Genomic DNA, 24,931 nt, shown 5'->3' on the forward strand with positions numbered 1-24,931 from the left:
ATTACCTTTGTAGTGTTTTATTTAATGTGTATTTGAGGAATCGGTTTGAGTTTTATGTAGAGAATTATATAGATTGTTATTTTGTGGTCAGAAATAATTTTGTAATTCGCTATTAGGTGACTTCGTAGTAAACTAGTGCATGTATTCATGTGCTATGTTACAATTGAAACATGCTTGATATGTGAATTTTGACAACGGTTGAAATGTGTAAGATTAGTTACTAAGGATGTGTGGATATATTAGAGCATGGATATTGGAATTATTGTGTATGAGTTGTAATGTAAAGAAATGCGTCTGATTATTGTGATATTGTTTACTAAAATGGGATTAGGAATATGTACTGATGTGACGCAATTTATTGATGTATGTATGAGATATAATTGATACCGTGCTTTTATTACGACGTTGTTTTACCATACAAGAACGTATGAGTATTTCGATGTGAATGAATACATAACCGAAGAAATGTAACAGATGTTGTCTGATGATAGGCTGGATGTAGTGCGAGAAGAGAGGGCTAAGGGAAAATATTGTACCGTCCTTGTATTTTCAACTGAAGCCGTTTAGGGGACAAAGCCTCCGGTAAAGTTGAGTCCCGAGTCTCCAAGAGGTGAGGTGGAGACAAAGTTAAGACCAGCAGAGCAGTCGTAGTCGACCAAAGTCTAGTCGGTGGAGAGAGTCGTGGAGAAGGAGGAGGAGAAAGTGTGAGAAGGTGGAGAAGGAGTTTAGACAAGTCGATGAGGAGAAGGAATTTAGAGGCATAGGCGAGAAGAATACACAGATGAGTAGAACACCATGACATGTGGAAATCTATCTCACACTGCTAATCAAATGATGCAATAGGTTATTACAGGCTCGAGCGGAAGAAGTGTACATGGGAAATTTGAATCATTTGACTATTGAATTGTTATTAAATTGTTATTTGTTGAATTTCACTTATTTTTTGTATATTCAATAATTTAACTGTGTGCTTGGAGCTGTACGTCTATCTTTCACTAGCTTAACTTCCAACCGAAATCGAGCCTGGGTGGGACTTCCGTAATATTTTTAATAAAATATTGGGATCACCCACCCACTCGTCAACCACAACAACCCTCACACCCTAATACCAAACCCAAGCATTGATGGAGTTATGATCCTGAACGGATACGCACCGTTAGCTGAATCAGCCTCGCACTACTCCAAAATACATACAATTTATTGGGTATGAAATCAGAGATTCAGCTTACAGACATAACTCAGGAACTGAACAGTACCTACGATACCATGTACAACTACAAGAAACTCAAATTGAGGAAACATACCTGACTCCTTCCCACGAGAAAACTGTACAAAAATCCCCATACATAAATAATGATGCGAGTTCGAACATGATCACAGCGACTAAAGTAGAAGCAACACTGAATGAAGCAATATATTGTCCAGAGTTGCCAGTGTGAATACTGTAAGCAAATTACTCAGTTTGATGATCCGTGTCAAAACGAAAACAAAAGTAAGATCAGCTTCTCCTTTTTGAATGTATCTGTTATCGAAACGCTCTACATATATGTTTGTTTGGATTAACGTTTTCACAATAATTGCTTATAACGAAAGATGATTTCATATTTGGAGTTGTTTATACACCTCCTTCCTAATACTATTAAATAAATACGTTTGCTTTTGATCACATTGAGCTACTGATCAGACGTCACGAAACTCAATATGTCTTCCTATTAGAAGATTCGAGCAGCCGAACTACACATATAGATGTTTTTATTACATTAAAGGCCAAGCTGATTACCTTAACGATGTACAGCATCCCAGCAATAATGGCATCCAAATGAAATGACATACTAGAGATAGAAAGAGGCCAAATTATTATGGCAATCGACTGTTAGAACATTTTAGAACATGCAATATGTATCTAGCCAACTCAAACATCGGACATGACAAAGGAATAGACAAACGTGCAAATAAAGGAGTAAACGTAAATAGACCATTTAGTTACCACTGTGGAAGGTTTTAATTCAATCAACACAGTTTGTGTTCAAAATGTTTGTCCAATGATTTCTGAAATTAATAATGTAGTAACGTTTGCGGTACACACTGAAGTGAATAAGTGCATATTTAAGTAAAAATATGTCGAAAAATGATTGCGAAGTTCTATTAAGAAAATATATTCGTAGCAGGCGTTAGTCGATACTTTAGTTTTCGACAACAGACTACTTGATTTGAGAGAAATTACGAATATCTATAAACAAAACGTAAATACATTTCCGCCAAAATATCAACAGTTCTTTTACATATAGTTAATACAACATTTGCAGATAGGAACAACAAAAAAGCAACATAATAAAGTACATAGTAAGACATTATGGGGGAAAGAATAGGAGCTTGCTAGAAATAAATATCATACTGACAATAAAATCACCATAAAGATGATATGATTTCTGCCAGAAGACATTGCAAGAAAACAATCAGAACATTCTCAACCCTCCATAGAAAGAAACCTCAAGACAAACTAAGAAACACACAAACAACAAATAAAAAACATTACTGGTCAATAATAAATAATTTGGCTAAAGCAAATGATCACATACCTATCGAAATGAACACCTTGTATGATTATGTTAGGAACATAAATTCATCCAGTGAAAATAATGACGTGACAGATACAAATGTGGCACCATCAGATATAGAACACAAGACAGTATTAAACGAACCAGTCGTCTCCAAGAAAATACTCAATGTACTAAGAAATTTGAAATTTAACAAGTCGCCTAGTGAAGATTCCATCTCGAATGAATACTTGAAATGTACAGGAAATGCTTTTCTTTTCTTCCGTTTATGTAAGTTGTCAACCTGATTTTAAATACAGGTGTTGTCCCAGAAACTTGGACTACAGAGTTGATTGAAAAGATGTATAAATTAATGGATATGTATCAGATCCGGCCAATTTCAGTCCGGTTACGCGATTAAGTTGTCTTTATAAAGTATTTAACGCTTTTCTTGACAATAGAATTTCGTTTTTTTTCCAGAAAAGTACAATTTACTCTCTGATGCATGACATATTTTCAAAATAGACTCGAAATTTGTCCTCCATTTCTTAATAGATCCTTTAAGAGAATACATCAGCCATTGCTTCGCACCTTTTTGGATTTTTCTTAGGCGTTCGGCAGAGCATGGAGAGTTGGCATAGAGAAAAATCTGATTAACACTGATATAAATGGGAAAACGAATATGTATATGGACGTAAAGTCTTGTATATTCCATAACATAAAGAAATCAGGGCATTTTACTTTTAGTCAAGGAGTTAGCCTTTCTCCTGTGTTCTTTGCCCTGTACCTAAATGACATGGAGAATCGCTGCTCGAACTCGAACTGTAATGACATTACAACTGACTTACTGGATGGAGATATTTAGAACTATCTGCATGCTCTCTGCAGACAATAACGTTATATTTTCATATTATCCTTGATGTATTATTTGATTAATGCCAAAAATCTAAACTTACCGTTAGCACAAGCAAAAAGAAAGTTATACATTTTAGGAAATGTAGAAATAGGAAAAATAGGAAGTTCAAATTAGGAGATTCAGAACCTGAAATTGTCAGAAATTATAAATATTTAGGACTGACTCTAACGGAGAATAGTATATATAAGAATGTTAAATCTGAACTTGCCTGTTGAATGTCAACTTATACTTTCTGATTGGACAGTAGTCCCAATTCTCACATACACGGCTGGGATATGGGGTTTTGAAATATTAGATATATTGGAATATATGACGTATACGCTTTATGGTGCTCTTGTAGAACCCCGATTCAATTGCAAATAAAAGGATGATTTGTCGGTTATAGGGTAATTCTCATGAATGGTATATAATGGAAAGTATCTTATATCATGTATCAAAGGCCATTGCATGATAATAATTATTCTGGTCTAGGCAGAAACAGATGGGTCTAGAGCATCAAAACATGGTATCGGAAACTGGGATTCGATTTATTTTGCTTAACCAAAAGATTCACAGCAAATTCTGACTAGATACAATATGTATGCAAAGTCTTCGTGATCATTTTGTACAAACTTGGGAATCATTCATTACAAATTCGGCAGAAGTTGATATATACAATTTTTGAAACGGAATTAACACTAGAACATTATTTGTTAAAAGCCTTATCAAAACGATATTAGGCAAATATAATAATGCTTAATGATAGAGAACAGAAGTTGGCAAAATTTGCCTTGAAATAAAAGATTGTGTATCCCTTGCATGCAATACTGTTTGGGTGACGAATTTCATATCTCCTTGAATGTAGTTATTTCAGAGAACAAAAAAAGCAACTACTACTTGAGCACTTTTATACGAGACGAAATGTACCAAAGTTTAAAGAATTACTGTGTTCTGAAAAACTTGGTATCTTAAGAAATGTATTTAAACTGATTTCTTTTATCGTTCTATTGGTGTTAGTCATAATATCGATTCTGATGACCCATTTGATATCTTATAAGACACCAGTGCCAGTTCACTCGTCTGTTTGACAATAAATGTATTAAAACCGATAACTTCGGTCGGGGAGGTAAAAAAGTATGATCTATATATATATATATATAGAAAAAGTGCCTAGACGCTGTATAGTTTGCAGCTATTGTGCACTCTTTTTCTCTCTCATCAAATTGGTATATCTATCTATCTATATATATAAGTTTAAGGTCAATCATTATCATAAGCAATATTTTTTTTTGAAGTATTAATAACATTAGCTAAGCTTTTCTCCTGATGAACGATGCAAAAACAAAACAGCTTTCGTCACTAACGCTTTGAAATTGTTTAATTCTTCTCAGTAAACAAATATCATTATTTGTTTATTGTAAATGTTCAAAGTGCATGCACTACATTTGTTTGTGAAGTTATGATCAACCAATACATAAATTGCCTTTTCTGGGGCCATTATTGCAAGACGACGATATAAAATTAGCGCTTAACATATAAGTGAGCGACATGTGTTAAGTGAAAACGAACATAGGTGTCAAAACCTAATAGAAAAGTATGTATTACTTACGTATTTTCTTAAAACAAAATGCAAATTTTACGTTTGCCATTGGCATTTATGTACATAGCGTGCAAAATGCACAATTTAGGATATAAAGTTTTCGCAATATGCATGATAGGAGCCTTTTAGCCTACATGTCATTAATCCACAAATGTAGGTACCATAACCAGTTTAAAATCATTGGCAATTTCATTTTATTAAAATAGCTTCCGAATAATAATCATATACATATTTAAGAAAGGCAGAAGGTCATATTTTGTCTATATAAGTTTACTCTACATCTGATTATGGGCTTCGAATGACACTAACGGTACATACACCTTTGAGAAGCAACGTCGCTGGCTGTATTCAGGCTGTAATTGTGGACGTAGTTCAGTAATGATCACATCAGGAGAATGTGTATGTTATTGTTAGATAAAAGGGCCAGAAATATCTGCAACGAATATATAGAGACACAAGCAATAACACACCATCGACTATTCACTCCACTGTGTCTAGACATTCGTGTTTTAAAAGCTAAATACCACCAGTATTGAAAACATGTTCTAGAATAAGACTATCTATCAAAGTGTATTTTTATGATCTACGCGTGATAGCGCAGTGACAAGGTTATTGATACAGAAAATATATTCATATATTTTCCCGTCTTTTTATGCCAGCTTTAGAGATATAAATTCTGTCCTCAAGGTTTACATCTTCTAAGTATTATAAACACAGTGATTATGGTATATCATGCATAAAACGGCGCATATACATGAATATTTTATTTTTCATTTTGGAATCTTTCGGTTTTTTAAATTATTTAAATTAACGTTAAATCACACTAAGCTACTACAAATACTAACCATGTTTTCAATTTCTTAATTTGATCTTTTGCATTAAAGCATATTTTATTAATTAGCAATTCAATTTAGTTTTCAAACTACTATTTCAGAAGATATCGCTGCACAGCATATAAATAATTTGTCTGAAGGTTTTGGCAATTCTTAGGAAAGGTATATCATTATATCGTGTGTTGTTCGGAGGATCTGTGCTGCCTTTCCTGATCTAAATCTGAACAACACTGGACTCCATGAGGCTGACAGCGAATAAATCTACAAAGAAGATTGGTGAATAACACTCCATCTACCAGATGCTGGGCTCCTTCGTCATTCATGTGAAACAACTGCTCACTTCTGAACACAGGTTTTACTAGGCATTCAATATAATATGCAGAAAAGCAAATTGTCATACAAAAATATATGTCCAAAATGCAATTTGTTTTGAATATAATGATTAAATTAAAATTAACTGTGTTGAACATGTTGCAATTGTACATATGTTTTTCAAGAGGGAATAAAGCATGACTTTTAAAATTAATGTTTCAACTTCAACAAATATTTTGCCTTTACTATTTTAAATTGATGCAAACTATAGGTATTTTCACTTAGTATAAAACTATTTGTCCTTCAGAAAAAATGATATATTGTTTTGTTAATTGCTAATTCATACCTTCGCTAAACGTTCAGTCAATTAGGAATTTTGTGTTCCCCTTTTTGTACTTTGGATACATTACTCTGCATTTGGCTCTCACATCCTTAGTGCAAGCTGACTATTGTTGGCAGTTTTTCATAAAAATGCAATACAGCTATCCAAGGCCTATTTAGAAATAAATAAAGATGTCAAAAACATAATTCCATCCAAATATAGACCATATTTCAGATAGAGATTTTACTGTAAACTGTTCAAAAAGCTAAATAATTGAATACACATTTATATTTCGAGTTATCAAAAAATCAGATCTAACATATATGATTAAATTTTAAGATGACTACACTAGACTTTAATGTAAACCACATTTTAATCAACCCTAGACCAACCATCTTTGGTACAAAATTATTGTCACTTAGTGGCATCCCTCCATTGCTGAAGTTTGTTGTCTAGGCAACAGTATTGATATATCTTTTCTCGTTCGAGTGATTAACCAGACTTTGCTACCAGGGTGTTATATGCTAGCAGCCTTTTTCTTTTGGTATGGCAAATATATACTTAGAAAATTAAAAGTATTAATAAATATTTGGTTCAATGGTACCTATAGCACGCCAAGTGTAAATAAAAATCTTTTTAGTGACTGATTTTACGCGATAGTTTTATTAATGAATATATAGGATTTCTGTCCTAAATGTACCAACTAATTTAAGTATGATTTTTTTGACAATAATTACAGTGATATTGACGTTGGTACTTCTTCACTTCATGCATGCGATTTATTTGCAAATATAAATGCAAATGCATTTTAAATTTTACTATGCCAGACATTAAAACAATCTTGATTGTTCGTCATATTTTTCCTCACCAATTTCACTCTTTGGATGTATGAGATTGTGAATTTTATTACATATCATGGTACTGAAAGAATTCCACACTCATTATCCGACCTTAATTTTACATTAATCTCTAACATAATGTAGCAGCAATATTATATCCCAAGTAAATTTACATTTTATTTTTTGTAGGTGCTTAACGCAATGTCCAACAATAGTTCACTTATATCCAGTTTTGTTGATGAATTTGCAAGCGTTTAGCGCCACTTTTAACAATATATCTACTGTATTGTAGTGACCAGCTTAATTTATGTTGGAAGCTGCAGTACCTTTACAAACCCACTGACCAGCCACAAGTAAGAAACTTTATCACATAATGATCCAAATATGATTTAAACCTATAAACTTGTGAAAGCAGGTAAATAAGTGATAATTGTAAGCAAATCACCAATGCCACAGATACCCTTACTCTGTTTTCGAAATGTACATGATACCATTTAAAATTCCAATTGCAACAAAATCATCAACATACATTGATGCAATATTACAAGGCGTTAAATGTTCATATAAACAGAATGTGTTCAATATTGCAGACGAAAAAGTCAATATTGTGTTCACTATTATGTTTTACCTGTACTAGATCCAAGTCACACAACAATGCCCTCGTCTAATTCCAGCACAATGCAACTGCCATATTGGCACTGTGTCCAAGCGACTTAGCTATATCATCTCACCTAAATGAAACAGATCTATGTTTTCAGTGATCATGCCGAAAGTTCGAAACAGCAGGGAAAGGGGAGAGCTTATTATGGTTGATGTAGATCGACAGATTTATGCAAAACCCAATCATCTGTTTGTAAATACATAATGCTTTACTAACAACTAAATCCGAAAATAAAATTTCTGCTGATCTTAAAAATGTCCCGATGGTTTATTTGCAACAAAGGACTATTTAAATCAGTGGCGACATGCAAGCAGCTTTTGCACTATTGTTTATTTTTTCCACATATTCAATCACACAGTCAGTTGCACCTATTGTTTGTAACATTAGGAGTTTCACCAATTACTTTGGTGCACTCGGTGCAACAACTTTAGAAATCTATCAGATTTGATTCCATTACTACTTATTTAGTCTTTTCATCAGTATTAACATACCTGAAACATACAAATTTGATTTATATAACGAACGCCCCTTCAAAGGTAAAGAATACTGTAAGTTCAGGACATACCATAGAGTGGTTGATTTCGGTGCCTTAATATCAGTTTGGTATTGCGTTATATATCTTTCTGTTGCCTTAACCACCAATGGATGCGTTTGGAGGATTCACTCAAATTTATATTCATTTGCCTAAAGAAAACTTGGGCTGCATACATTGTGTAATACTCCTGACTATTTTACTTTTGTCTGTGAAAGCTATTGTAACATTTATAAAGTTTTAGATATCAAAATTATTTTCAGATAAATAAAACTAATTCCTAAATCTACTATCATGTATTCAATAAAAGACAATATGTGCTAAAATATAAAGCGTTTGAAACATGCATCAAAATTACATGTAATTTTAAATGTCTACTTAGCCATTTGTCGGAATAATTTATGACGAGCAAATCATCTCTCTTCTCCGAACATTCTTTAAGTTATTTCTCGCGATCGCCAACATGTCTAATGTTAAAACATGTAGTAATTAGAAATATCAGACTTGAGTGAGAGTGTGAATTTATGTAGTACCAAACATTTATTGTGCTATTAGAAATTTAATTGACCAATGAAGCAGTTAACTTATTAGTTTTTTTTCTTTTCTGTAACCATAATATAGCCTTTTCATATCATCAGTATTTCATATAATTGATAGGACTTTAATGTGAATTCGTTATGGTTGTAATATAAGCTGTGTTCTGAAGCGTATCTTATATTGCACCATGACCAATTCCTAGAAGAAAATGTTTTAGTTTTGTCGACGTCTTCACATTTCTAGCTTGAGACGGAGATTTGTTGCAAATTTAAGTGATAATTCGCTGCTGTTTAAAGTCAGCGAAGTCTTTAAAGCATATTATAATATTAGCCGATATCAACTGTTTACCCTAATAATCTTAACGTTTGTTCTTTATCATCATATGGGCCAAAATCTCTGCACATATAAAGAAGGTATACAATTTTGAAAAATTATTTATATATAATCAGCAGGAACGTTTATAAATGTCTAATCACCATAATGCTAGTTCCTAGAATTACTGAATTTCAATCCTGATGTTAAGTATATTTAATTTGCTTTGTTTGTTACTTAGCATTACCATTTTTTATCTTTATTTTATTATGTTTAAACAAGTAATACATATTCTCTATGCGTATGTGCTTAAGATCAGTAATATTATTAACAAATTAAGTAAATATGCTTATTTGGGTATATGTTTTGAATTTCCTGAGTGAAATATATATATATATATATATATATATATATATATACACACACCAGATTAATGTTTTATAAAAGTCAGGATCATTCTAGAAGGTTATTTCCCATTAGGTAATAGGTTTATTTAATAGAAAATGGTTATTATGCCTGAGGTCAAGTAGAAAACTCTATAATCTTAAAATCGTGAGGACTTGGGCATTTTTGCTTTAACAAATGTGAGACGTTTCCATTGTATAGCACATAGTGAATATATTATAATATAATGTTTGCGCACTTTAGAACAGATGGACAGGAGCCCAAGTATTCAAATTCTTCCTTTAAGGCCCGTGTGCAGTTTTAGCAATATTTTCAAAGTAAGGTAAACTACTTTTGAGAAAATATCCATTTCTTGTGTTTCAATCGAATAATAAATACATTCATTATAGATCAAACATGCAGGTTTGTGACTGACCTAGTATTTGTCTCTTTAATACTAGATTAACTGCAAACCACTGTTCTCATAAAATCTCTCAAGATAGTTTGTAAGCTGTTTCGTCACGAATGTAAACCTTATCAAAGCTGGAAATTACATTACCTTCCCTGAAACCAGTGTGACAGTGACGCGGACAATGATCTCGCTAACGTATTATTGTAAGGATTAAAGTATAAAATATTGCCAAAGGTTATGACATAAATATAATTAGAACTGACTGATGATGTCGCATACACCTCCCCTATATATAGCCATACGTCATGCCTATCGTTAGGAAGAAATATGCTAGGAAGTATAGCAATTCTATGCTGTAAGCCTATTACTCACAGATAATAAGGCAAGCATATCACCTGATTAAAACAATCATATATAATGAATTCCACATAGCAAGCAGAGATTGTCTATCAGAAAACCAATGGAATACTGATTTAACCTAATACGCTTCTAGAAATACCATTGATCCATGGTATACGATATATCATGCTTGCATATCTCTCATGACCGTCGGAAAGACACGAGTTGGATAGGGGGAGGGAGAGATTGAGAGATAGCGAAGAAGAAATATGTTTTGAGATTTAGTGTTCTACCATTGCAAAAGGGCGTTACTTCGTCGTCTTTTGTACCTTATTTTATATCCTTTTATATTTTCGTTTTCCGATATAATGTCAAAGCGAGTTGGTACATTGTCATTTTTCAGTTGTTCTTTTAATGGATTAAAAGATCTTATTTACCTTATATGATGCTCTGCGATAGATTAAGCTGCTTGTAAAACAAAATTCGTAAAAAGACTCTATGCCTCTTCTCTCTCTCTCTCTCTCTCTCTCTCTCTCTCTCTCTCTCTCTCTATATATATATATATATATATATATATATTTTTTGCTACTCATAAAAAGTGGGCACAAGACAACACCTTTAACACCTTTTCCTTTTCCATACCTCACAAGTTCTGACATAACTTATTACATAAAACACATTATTTACACTAAATTAACATGGTTTCCTTTTCAATTGGTAGTAGTTGAAATCTGTACGTTGATATCATAATTCAATATATACATGGGTCTCCGGTGTTTCACGACGAACTTTTATTCTCATTTGTAATGAACACATATAGTTGCCTTTTTTGGAACAGAAGTTTATAATCGATTTAACAACGAATGTCCAAAGATTAATCCGTACGAATTTGTAGAAATTATATGGAAAACTCCTGAAAAAAAAAAAAACAATAGCAGTTTCCCATTTTCGTATTGTTAGAATAAGTACAAAAAGGGTTTAGTTTGCTGATAGTGGACCTTTCAAAGAGTCCTACTTATCTCTTGTTAATTCGTTTATGAATTGATTAGAAGAGTCAAAGAACATATTTCTATTACAATAAATAATTTAAGGATTTTTACTTGGATAAAGATTGATTTTGGTAAGCCTTTTGCGTTCTATAACATAATGCATACATAAATTAAGCAGTCGATACAATATTCTTAAATGAGTCATGTCATTGGTAACCAAAATGAAGAGGGATCTTTCATGATGATATTAAAATAACCGACATCTGTTTAAAATATAGTGATAGTTACTATATTTTAGACACCCACGATACAAAAATAAATCATGATGAAAATATAACTACAATCGGGATACAATACCTTGCTATTATTCAACTGGCAGAAGACGGGTATCTGTTCCATTTAAAAGTGCATTTAAATATCAAGTCTATAAATAAATAGGATAAAGATATAATGTCCTTTAGCTATGACACTAGGACAAATGAGATTCAGATAATTTCAGCAGCAGTCTGTATTTTTCATGTAGATGAACTCATAAAACTGTTTCAGTAACTTTCATTTAAACATATAGACAATAAAGAAAATTATTTAATTAGTATTGGCGGAAGGCGGAATATACGTCACAATTACGATATTACCAGCATTCATTAATCTACAAAATGTTACAGGAATTCACATTATTAAAAAAAAATGTGAAATGCATTAATTATTGAAGACTTCTATACTTTAGATGAATAGATTGTGGGGTAAATTTAATGCTTGCAGAGGACATTTGAACAAACGATGCTTACATAATTAATAACCCGCTAAATAGCTTATGAAGATTGGCATGTTATTTGCATTCTTTAATGCTGTAATAAATTTGAATTTCATGCAACTGTTATGTATCTATTCATATATGCATGATTGTGGGTCTCTGTATTTATGTCTGTCTTCATATCTGTGTATGTATATCACTTACTGGTTTGAAGTAGTTCTATGGAGGAGTGTTTTGCCTCAGCCATCTTCCGACAATAATGGTCCTGACCTGTAATTAATGCATTTATCAAAATCTGTGTAATATGCAAGCCTCATCAGTAGCTGTTGCCAAAATTCAATCGTAAAAGGCAAACAAATTCCTGTTTTTATTATCAGACAGGCACTGTACGAACATATGAATGATACTGAAAACACTAAATGCAACCATCATATGCTAGAATACATTTAAACATGAAGTCTTAAACAAACAATACGAATATAGCTGTGAATTTCTTTATGTTGCTCCTATAATAAATATATTTAAGAAAATATGAGTCTATGTATCCGATGTATATAACCTAAAGTTGTTGATAAAGTTTATTTAAAGCATATAAACAACAGAAAAATTATTTAAGAAATACTGATAGTAACTTGATAGTATCACACAAGTATCAACCTACTCCCTATTTATTGGCTTATTACATTTTATAATAAAGAAAATATGACGCATATGACCTTCAAATAAATATTTTATTTTAATATTTTAAAAAAAGCAAGCTACCGAAATAGGTTTATTTGCTAATACTGTAAAGATAACAGTCTTATTTATGAAGAACTTTGCTCTGTTTCCGTCGGTCATATAAATTAGTTCCACAATAATGTAGCTGAATCAGAATAAATCGTCATAACCAAACGAAAGGAGATGCGTTGATTAAGAATTTCAGTTAGATGGCATTACTTCGAATATTCAACATTTATTTAATGGATCATTCTATTCAGTTAGACCAAACCCATAAAGTTCTATAAATCATTAATAAATTTGAAGAAAATTTCACAAACGTCATAATGAATAAGAAACACACTACAGAGAACAGCAACTGAAATATAATAGGTGTGATACAAAACATTCTCATAATCTGTCACATGAACAAAAATTAAACTTAAATCAATGTATCGACGAAAGATACAGATCAGCGACTCCATATTCGATGAATTGTACATTTTCCCCACAAATACGCACCCATTGGAATTACTTTCCGTCCAAAACCCATAACATTATGATGAAAGACTACGGTTACGTACCCTGGAAGACTTATGCTTTAACTCACAGACTAACAATATATTAAACAAATGTTCACCACTTACAATATTCAACGTAGTTTATATTTTCATATGTGAATGACACTTCAGATTTCTTTTAAATCGCTTGAGAAATTCTATTAGGAATCTTTTCTCGTTACACTTTATGTAAGTTCTTTCAGCATAAATATACCACCCGGATGGCAAGGAAACTCATAAATACTACCATGATACATAAGACAGCGAAAAAGGTTTTGATTTAGTAAAACTGGCGCTTGAAAATAAACATTTTCAATGTGTCTATATCAATTGTATTCATACTGTAGGTACTTCAATCGCTTCTTTTTGTGCATCGCTATTCATGGGCAACGCAGAAAATGACTTCTTGAAACCTAGTGTATGGATGAACGTTAAATGTGACGTCTTTATCATATATTGTTGGATAAATTTCAGCATTCAATTAAATTTATGTTCAGCGTATTGACGATTAAAATACATTTGTAGTCGTATATAATTTAAAAACAGATGTAACGATTTCTGAAATAATATATATATTAAAAATAAAATTTTCGTCAATGTGTTGAATTTTCTGCAAGTTACCCAATATCATGAAAAAAATGGAATACTATACAATCAATCGAAGTGATAAAAGAAAATGATTTCTGAATATGATGCCAAGAGACATTCTTTGACCGACCTATATCAGCGTTTTTGAAAAGAAATAATCCGATTGGTATTATATACGCAGCTTTAGAAAAATTATCTCCTCTAATCCAGCTTGATTTACTGCAATGCAAAGTCAGACACAAGAATGGAAAACTGTTGGCAGTCAAGCAATGTATCTATTTTATGAAATCTAATTTACTGATAGTATTGCTTGAACTGTTGAAACAAGGAGGGTGGTGGGTGTTGTCAGCATTGGCGGACAATTCCTTCGCATTTCTTCAGAAACGCCTACTGCTATATATTGCCAAAAGAAGGTTAGAAAGATTTTCATTTATATTTGATTTTCAGATATTAAGTTGTATCATCTAAACTATTTAAAGCAGTTATTTAACTCACGAATCACTAGCAGCAGCAGCAGAAACGTTTTGGTATTTATCTCAATTTAAGGTCGCTTACTGTTTACACATTTCGAAATTGTACTGTAATTTCGACTATATTCCAAGTGCAATTACATCCTCCTTACTTCACTCAAAATGAAATAAACATTAAATTCCATAGCGTCTTTTTGATAATTGCAATTGAAAGACTTTATATTTTGTCCACAATTTGATTTCAAATATTCAATGACAGAACAGAAACACGCTTGCAGATGTCAACACGCTTCTCCCTCGCTGCTTCAATCCGATGTATTTCATGTAGAATTTACACAGATGAATCCAGTCCAGAAACACAAAATTTCGTAGAATCGACAAAAATACCAAAATCTATTCATTCAAGATCAAATGGAAAAGTTGGTGCAATGCGCATTCTTTCTCAATATGACTCCAAATTTTAATTTTAAGTAGACCAAAACGCTATTTTCTTTCGAAAGTTATGTGTAGCGCACGACTATGTTCAAATTTATCTGGGCGGAGTTATGTGCGCATAATTAATGCTGTTGTTGTGTAATGATGATTATGCTCTTGTGTTTTTAGTTTTGAATGCGGCATACATTTAGTTACTTTGTTTCTTATAGTGTATTTTGTTCATATAATTAAGCCTTAATCAGAATAAGAAAAATGAGCATATGATAAAAAGTGTACTGCATTTGTATGATAAAATATGAACTCGTTTTGTCGGATGGATATACTGCACTCCCATGGTAGGGTCGTGCAGTATTCCATCCGAAAAACTCATTCATATTTTCCCATACAATTGTTGTAACCTATAATTACAGTTCAATAGAAGAAAAGGAAATCAGCCAAAATAATAATAATGTTAAAAATCCTAATAAGTAAGACTTTGATTGGGATGCTAATACGTTTTTCTCAATGTTCTTTTCAGATATTAACTGTATTGTAAAGCTGAGTGGGTGTTTTCATATATTTGTATATGCGTTACCGGTTATTATTATTATTATTATTATTATAGACAATTAGTGTTTATCAAGGCTCTATTTAAATTTGAAAATATAAATATAATTATAGTTCAGTGCATGTTCCTAAAAGTAACTTTAACTAATAAATTAATATAAAATCTGAGCATTAGCAGTTTAATATTTCTAAATACTTATTATCAGTTATTAAAATTAAGCATATCTGTTCAAATGCAAACTCCAGCTGTGGCATCAATGAGTTTTTTCTATCAAGAAATAGTGCAGCTAATACCTGAGTACTGAATTTTAAAAGCCTTGAATTGTATGATTGTTAATATATTCAACAAATACGGGACTATTATATATGAAACGTGTTTGAATTATTTATTCAAATATTATTTCGGAAAAGGAGATGTATTATAGTTTAATTAGATTTATTGCATTTGTCACCTACTTACGAATCCTCCGCCATACAAGAAACAAACAGCATACGACAAGAATAGAAAGCACAACAAGAAATGAAACCATGGCAGTAATGACCACAGGAAGGTGTATGTTTACAGCTTCTAATGGGTTGATTCCCTTTGGTACATCTGTTGAAGCTGGAAAAATGCATGTACATATTTGTTAAAATGAAAATAATATTCTGTCTTAGATTGTTAAGACCTGTATTCACTTAGACTGATATTTAAGAATAAGCTCAAAGTCTACCAAATTTTATTTCGTCAAAGTGTAAACTAAATGAAAATACTAGCAAATGAATGTACATATGTCAGCATTCTTTACTTAATACCATTAGAAAGAATATATATGAACAAGTATTCAATAATCAGATATTTTTAATATGAAGCTTGATGATATATTGTATAAACGTTAAGAGACAACATTTTATACTGACAAGGAAAAGCTTTAACTTGCCCTTGGACACGATTAAGATTTCGTGATGATGTGAATAAAAACAATATAATTTCAGTGACTTTATCTTAAACGTATAAAGATCATGCGAATGTAGAAACGATCGGTGTGGTACGTAAAATTGATTAATATACATAATTGTTGCTATTTGAGCCTTTGTAGGGGTCCCATTCATGTTTCATTAGAATGAATTGCAAAACATTCCTTTGATGAAAACAGTCTCTTACAAAACAATAAATACTTATTAATCTGATAATGTTGTTTAAAAAATAAAGTTAGGGCAAGAAACTCGTAGGCATATTTTGGGCAGACGACGATAAAGAAACTTGAATGGCTGATTGATGCCAGTGCAATTGGAATTAAGTGCCTTGTAGTTAGATATTCCACGACAGGATGGTCCAAACAGGTTCTGAATTGAAGTAAACGTTGGTGCCATTATGTAGAAGATGAAATGCTAGTACGAATGTGGTAAACCACTCATCACGCTGAATCAATCTGTGTAGTTTCATAGTTGTAAGGTAAACACAAAGTTTGATTTATCTTGGTAAAAAAAGTTTTAAAAAAATAGAACTAAAAAAAAACGTTATGTAAGAATCAAATAGTTAAAACTAAACGCGTCATTCAAGCGTGAAACATATGTCACACTGGGCTAAGTTTAGCATGTTTGCAATGATTACATGTGCCACAAGCACAATTTACGGAAGTCGATAGAAAATATAAAACCGCACACCATAATGCTGTGTTGGCATGATTTAAATTTGTTCTCCCGACTTGCGTCCAAACAAAGTTTGAGGAGTCTATAAATAATATATTTAAATGTTACTGCATTTGTATGGGAAAATATGAACGAGTTTTTCGGATGGAATACTACTACAAAACCTTACTTTGGGATTGCAGTATATCCATCCGACAAAACGAGTTCATATTTCCCAAAACAAATGCAGCAACCTTTTTCATATATCATCATTTTTCTTATTCTACCCAAGGCTTAATTATATAAACGAAATACACTACAAGAAACAAAGTAACTGAATGCATGCCGTATTCCAAACTAAACACACAAGCGCAAATTCATCATTCCACAACAGTAACAATATTAGTGCGTACATAACTCCGCCCAGATAAATTTGAACTTAGTCGAGTGCTGCACATAACTTTTGAAAGGAAATGGCGTTTTGGTCTACTTAAATTTAAAATTTAGATTATTATTGTCAATGAATGCGCATTGCAACAACTTTTCCATTTGATCTTGAATGAACAGCTTTTGGTATTTTGTCGATTCTACGAAATGTCGTGATTATGGACTGGATTCTGGATTCTTATGAGCAAATTCTTCATGAAATACATTGGATTGAAATAGCGAGGGGGAAACGTGTTGATATCTGCAAGTGCGTTTCTGTTCTTTCATTTAATATTTGAAATCATAATGTGGGGAAAATATGAATTCTTTCATTTACAATTATCAAAAAGACGATATGGAATTTAATGTTTATTTCATTTTGAGTGCAGTAAGGAGGATGTAATTGCACTTGGAATATAGTCGAAATTACACTACAATTTCGAAATGTGTAATCAAGCTTGAGAACCTGTAGCATGGCGCATGTAATTCCGATTTGCAGAACTAGGGAAATTCAGGACGTAAAACTGTAAGCATATTTTTTTCCATTCTTATTACCAGCTAAAGAAGACAGTTTGTGCCTTGTCACTTGCGTGAAATTTGTAGGTACTAGTAATTTTATGAAATCTGGCATCTCCCGCCTAAATCCGAAATATTCAATCTTAAAAGTTAACGCGAATTGTAGCAAAGCAGCTGGTATGTGACAGTCCACGAAACATATGCTTTAGTTCATTCAGAAACGAATGTAATCAACCAAAACGTAAACCGCCTACTATGTGAGTGTACATGATTTGTTTACAAAAAGTGCTGGTCATCTGCATCCATTGTTTATTTACAATAGAAATAGTTCCTTTATGAGTGCAATATGAAGTTGCGCGCGAGTTAGTATCGTAAAATACCGAACGATTCTGACAATGAAAAGTTAAAGGAGAAAAAAAATGAGCATATAATAATTTCAAAATTATTGAGAACATAACGGATAAAAGGCTAAAAGATAGACATTCGATCACCCAAAAGGTAACAGTGACCTTTTATTTCTGTAATCATGTAATTCTTAATAAGATGCAACTACACACGAGCATAATACCTAACATATAACATAATTGAATAGTGTTGTGGATGTTACTGGCGAATGCATAAAAAATTGAAGTAGTTTATTAGTAACAATTAAATTAACGCATGTGTATATTATTATGTAGTATTCAGTTACGCTCACTGAGTTGCATTCTCGTACAAATATTCATGTGTGTATGTGAAGTTGGCCCATTATATTGATGCTGTAACCAACGAAATGCTGAAAATTAACAAAACATTCACTATACTTTAAGTAAAGATATTTATCTAGAGTATGTGTGGTCAAATTAAGTTTTAAGATACATGTAAATACCGATTTTTGTAAGTGTAAGTGAAAGAAGGTAAAATATGTTGAGAGTGTAACGTACTAATATCTGAACATAAAACAGTGACTCAAGTGTTAGACTGAATCACAGTGACCTAGGGTATATGGAACGTGTAAGGAGCGAACGTAAAGAGCAAGCAAACACTCAATGACACAACTTCACAAGCAGACGAACGAACAAAGAGAGCAGCACGTTATGTCCCATTAAATTGAAACTAAATGTGAGGGTGCAATGGCTGAAAAAGAACGAAATAAAGATCAATATCATCAGTTAATAAATACGTGGACAGAGGTTTCAAAGATGCATTAGCTGTATTTTGCAAGTTTGCTCACGTGATGCCTATAATAATTTTCTTGTTCATTGGCAGGTTGTTAGGCTGAGCATGTATCAGATAATAACTAGCTTAGTTGCCTGTCCTAGGACGCGAATAACAAAAGTAAAATTATTTTAACTAAAGAATTGGGTTGAGCAAGATTAAAAGAAAGTATGAACATTGAAATTAAAAAATGTTTTAGAAATAGGAATAATTGCAATTCAGCCTCGAGTATCGAACTAGCGAACTCTATTTCTATATATACAGGAAACATGTGAACTCTTATTTATCACCCAGTACACACAGAAAAACAATATGGATGCATATATATGAAACTAGGTTAAATGTCCGTCCTAGTACAGGGACGAAAAAGTAAACAAAACAAATTTGGAGGAGCACGTTTTAAAACAATTTGAACATAAAGATACAAAAAAAGTAAAAAACATTTTGGGATGCGACCGCGGGTTTCGAACTCGCGACCTCTTGATTGGAAGTGGGAAACAGAAAGACAAATAATAGCCCATCCTAGGACGGGAGTGATGAAAAGAAGGTTTGAGCATAACAATTTGAAGAAAAAGGTAAAAACGAATTGGGATGAGCGAGTTTAAACAAAAGTTTGAAAACAAAAATCAAAGTATAAAAAACAATAAAACAAGACATTTGGGTTGCTGCCTCGAGTTTCAGACTCGCGACCTCTTTTTCGGCAGCCGGGACACACACAGTAAAAAAAAACAAGAAATAAAAAAAAGAAAAAAAGAAAGAAAGAAAGAGAAGAACAAATGTGTGTATGTGTGATTATTGACAGGAAAAGAAACGGGAAGATTAGCTGCATTGTCCACTACGAAAATATTAATTTGAATGAACTCCATATGTACATACAAGGTAAAAGACAACGTTATTGGTCGATCCCGGCTCTATTTGGTCTGACCAGAAAGATGTTTAACCTTGATAATTTGGTTGCCCCGTTGGCGCCTTTTAGATGTAGAGTGAAGTCATTGTTCAATCAAAGTATTACTGACATGTACCCTCAGTTATAAAAATGTGGAGGGATCATGGATAGGCGAGAGTCACAATGTAGGCCTTCAAAGACAAATGCAGCCATCAAAAGTAGCAGTGCATGAATTACAACAAAAACGAAACGACATGTGATAAACTGGTACATTAATTTTGGCCATGAAATCTCCCTCAGTGTGGGTCTGTTCCAGTCTAAAACTGGTAATAACGTTATATCTGTTTGATCAGGCCGTAACTATTATAGTGAAAGTCAAAAACGGACAAACCGATCTGTATGATACTTTGATAATCCGAATCGCATATCGACATGGAAAAACAAGAATATAGAGATAAGGATATTTGTATCTTTTACACTATGACGATATATGGTGCAACTAACAACTGTGCTATATTATTATCGCAAAGTTGTAAACTGTACCAGATATCGTGATAGTGTAAAATGCATTGGGACATAACACATTTTTAAGGAACAGAAGTCCTTTGAATGTGCACAGATTTTTGTTTGAAGCACAAAGTGAAATCATAGTTAAATATATTTTGTATCTAACAAAAATAAACAACATACCTGTTTGTTCCGACACAATCGGACTGGTGCTTTCGTTCATATTGGTATGGTTTGTAACAGGGACACATAACTTCTGTGGATCATTTTCCATGCACTCGATTGCTGGCCCCTTTATACAGCAAAGAGAAGAGTGTATCTCTAAGTGACAACCGTCTGTCTGAAACACACCATTAATAGTTGACGTATCTAGTACTCTTGAATCGAATATCCAAAACCTGGACAATAAAGCTAAGGGTTTTTGTGTTTGTTATTGAGCACACGTGAGTGCATCTATCCGTATAGAAGAAAACCAATATCTGAGAAATAAAATATCCGCTGTCAAATGACTCACCTGATTTAATTACGTCATTAGCGTTACTATTTATTTATGTGCACTGCATATAACTGTTAATGCCTTCCTAGTTTGATTCCATGTATGGCGTTATCTTTAGGTTTATATACATTTTACAGAAATTGAACATTTTTAAGTTTTATCTTGTTGCACTTCACGTATAAATTTCTTTGGAATAGAGTTTCTAACTATGGTTTATGTGCAGTTAGTTATTACATGTTTCGAGCATCTGTAAAACACAATCTTGCAAACGATAGCTACTTTTGTGCTGCGGTGCCGTAAAGGGTTATTATAAACTATCGCTTCTTTCTCTTTCTTTGCCGATCAATATGATAAACTATGTTGTAAATAGCACCGATGCTTAAAAATCGAAGATTAAAGAGAGATGTATTGCGACACCTGTTGATAACAAGTGTGTGTGTGTGTGTGTGTGTGTGTGTGTGTGTGTGTGTTCATCAAACATTGACATAAGTATTGGCTGTACAATAAGAATAAGCAGTAATTTGAAGATCTTTATGTTATGCGGTAATCATGAGCGAAAAATCGGATTCTACATATTACAAATCATCCGCTTTATTACTTTGTTACATTCTAATAAAAGTGGAAACGTAATATGAATCGCACTTCTTCATTATGAAATGTGTGTGTCACATAAAGGAAAACTCCATTCTATAATCGAGACATTGTGTGCGATATGGCGTATGTTTCGTTTTTGTAGACAAAACATATCCATGGAATGTAATGTGAGAGATGTATATTTAAATAAGTATATAGCAAAACGAACATAAAAACAATACTCAGTTTTATACCACTATGCTAACATTTCGTCCACCGCTCCACAACGGTGATAATGAAAGTCCTTCGCACGTACACCATTGCTGCATTGTTACTTCTTTGAATCGGAAAGAAGAATCAAGAAAATAAAAAATACATTTCATTTATATTAAGATAGGCTTTATTATCTGATATGTGTGAACTAAGGTATATATATATATATATATATATATATATATATATATATATATATATATAACACCGTATATTTTGCTTATTTATAGCATGAATTTTTATGGCATTACTGTATCAATAAATATACTGAAAATTCTTGGACAAACTTCAAAGTGTTTAGTCTTAATATGTCATATAAACGTTTGTCTGTGTGTTACCATTAGGTTTAGCATACTCAATAGCAGCTGCACGTATGACATATATTATAATCAGTATGTAGTCCCAAGTCATGAAACATACGCACTCCCACCGTAGACAGTATTACATAATACACAATTTAAAACGAAACAAGAAATGATCCTTAAAAGTAACAAATCACAGCAGTTATAATAATATAATTGAATTAATTCTTTCATGAAGTTCATAATAGTGATAGACACCAGGACGAGGATACATACGAAGGATATTGAGAAAACTGAGTTCACGTTGTTCTAACATGCATTATGTATACCTATGACATTCAGAAAAATTGACCGAATGATCTGACTCTCTTTCCATGATATAACTGGATAGAGGGTGTAGTTTCCGGTGTCTTTAGAAGAGATATTCTTCAGCAAGATTCCTGCGACGCTAATTTGTTCTACTCTCCCCTGGTATTTCGAATCTACAGAGAAACCATTTTTTTCAGAATGATATGCAATCACTGTTGTAGTGTTAAAGCGCCATTGGAGCTGTCTCATCTCTTCATTCGGTTCTTTTTCGTACTCCCATGTCAAATTCGCAGTCTGGCCTGTGCACTTGCTAAGTTGTGACGGTGTTTTAATCCATTTTATTCCTACATTTTAAACGGAAAGAACAGCAAATCATTTTTCTCATACGTAGACGCTGTACGTTCCAGTTTGTTACCACAGGTAAATATATTTAAAGTCGTAATAATTTCTTGATAAAATAAAGGATATATTTTTAATTCGCTATGCAGAGGGAAAACTGCACTAAAATTATTGGTAAAAAAGTTTAAATCACCACTGACGCTTTCTGCGATATAGATTCATATTTGTATTATTTTGGGGATGAAGATTCGTATTAATGCAGATTCATATTTCAATGAAGAGTAAACATATGGGATTATCGTTAATGAGAAATGCAAGTTAAAATAAAAAGTCATATCACTGCACCTATAAGTCACTTTTTCCCACATTTTTCATAAACCAACTAAATGATCGTTCTTTCTGTTACTCGATATAATAATGACGATTATAGGTTTACTCATATCATACGAGCCACTGCTGTCAAACGTCGTCAAGTGAAGATTTTGTCAGGCTGAAAAAAATATGTAGATCGGAACTCTCCCTAATATTATAAGAAACTTATTTTTAATAGCTTGGCACAAAGCTCCTTCCGAATACCTTTTTCTGCATTTTTTTCGGACTACCTTTTTTCTTTTCGGTAATTAGATACAAGGGTATATTTCACATACATGATATGTTTGGCGTGTTTTTAATATTCATAGCATCGCTTCTATTATATCTTTTAGTGATGGAAAGGTCTGAGAAACACGTGCACCGTGCATTTTGTGCTATGAATTCAATATGCAGTTGATCTATTTTGAAATGACACATTAGTATTTATGAGTACCCGACCGTTACATACCGCGTTTGTCAGGTCATACCAGAAAGGAAAAAAAAACTTTATCCAGGACAACCACCGCCATATTGGGGTGTGTGCTTGGGTGTTTGTGTAAATGTCTCGTCTTAATATAACGCAAGTGCACTTTGCGGTAAGTTAAGAAAGTTCTAGATTTTGACCTTTTCTTGAAAACACTCTTAAGCACACCCACAAGCTAAGACATATTAATTAAATTATTATAAAGCATATGTTTCAGTTTAAATGCATTTCTTCTTATCAGATTACGCGAGAGAAAAAAATTTAACGAAAAAATCAGGAGGCAATGATTTACCAACCTGAATTGTCACGCTTTGTTTTGTATTGTCGATATTCGAGAATTAAAGAGTTGCTCGATAAATTTTAAGAAGCAATATAAATTTCATTTTCATTGCAATGTACAAAAACTGTGCGATCTATAACATAAATTAACTTTGTAGTGTATCGAAGAAGTAATTGAGCTCACACTTTATGGAAAAAATGTTCGATTTCTGCGTAATTTATTTAAAGGTCATATTTATTCGGCATGGTTACAGGCTTACCCTTTATGAGAAAATACAAAAGTAGGCAAACGTAGGTAAACGTTTAATTTCAACAACGTTGTTGTTTGTGTATTCTGTTAAGATAGGACCTTTTGTGAAGCGACGATGTTCGGCCTGAATCAACATTGTCAATGACACTTTTCAATGGGATTGAAATGTTATCACTGAAGCACATTTGGACACCTGCGTTATGTTTATTTTTTTCTACAAATTACAAGAGCGAATCCATCGGAATAACGATGTGTAGAAACGGTTATTGGCAACATATTTTGCCACACTTTATCATAGGGGTTGACTGCATTATTGATATATATATATATATATATATATATATATATATATATATATATATATATATATATATATATATATATATACAGGAAACATGTTAATTATAAACAAATTCGAAGAAAGGATTTCGAAATTTATAAATATTACTGATAATTTTGTATTCTGCCTAAAGCGTGGTTGAATCAAATAGATCAAGTGTATAATTTCTTAAAGATGGCACTAATTCAAAATGTCTGATTAACTTAATACTTTAAATAAAATAACACAACCTGCTC

At 32.5% G+C, this 24,931-nt stretch overlaps 1 protein-coding gene across 1 annotated transcript; it reads right to left on the reverse strand.

The window, feature by feature from the left end:
• Nucleotides 1-3,979: 3,979 nt before the first annotated feature.
• Nucleotides 3,980-24,609, reverse strand: LOC149774214 (uncharacterized). Its single transcript, XM_089945675.1, has 8 exons — nucleotides 22,673-24,609; nucleotides 22,023-22,105; nucleotides 20,883-21,039; nucleotides 16,017-16,160; nucleotides 12,463-12,528; nucleotides 7,967-8,069; nucleotides 6,524-6,670; nucleotides 3,980-5,465 (listed from the first exon to the last, which is right to left on the reverse strand). Exons 1-6 carry the CDS (start codon nucleotides 22,899-22,901, stop codon nucleotides 8,056-8,058), a joined length of 693 nt encoding a protein of 230 aa, XP_089801801.1. The 5' UTR covers nucleotides 22,902-24,609; the 3' UTR covers nucleotides 3,980-5,465; nucleotides 6,524-6,670; nucleotides 7,967-8,055.
• Between the last annotated feature and the right edge of the window lie 322 nt (nucleotides 24,610-24,931).

Source organism: Sinohyriopsis cumingii, unplaced genomic scaffold (assembly GCF_028554795.1).
Source record: "Sinohyriopsis cumingii isolate HCF-2022 unplaced genomic scaffold, ASM2855479v2 utg000379l, whole genome shotgun sequence".
NCBI classification, from domain to species: Eukaryota; Metazoa; Mollusca; class Bivalvia; order Unionida; family Unionidae; genus Sinohyriopsis; species Sinohyriopsis cumingii.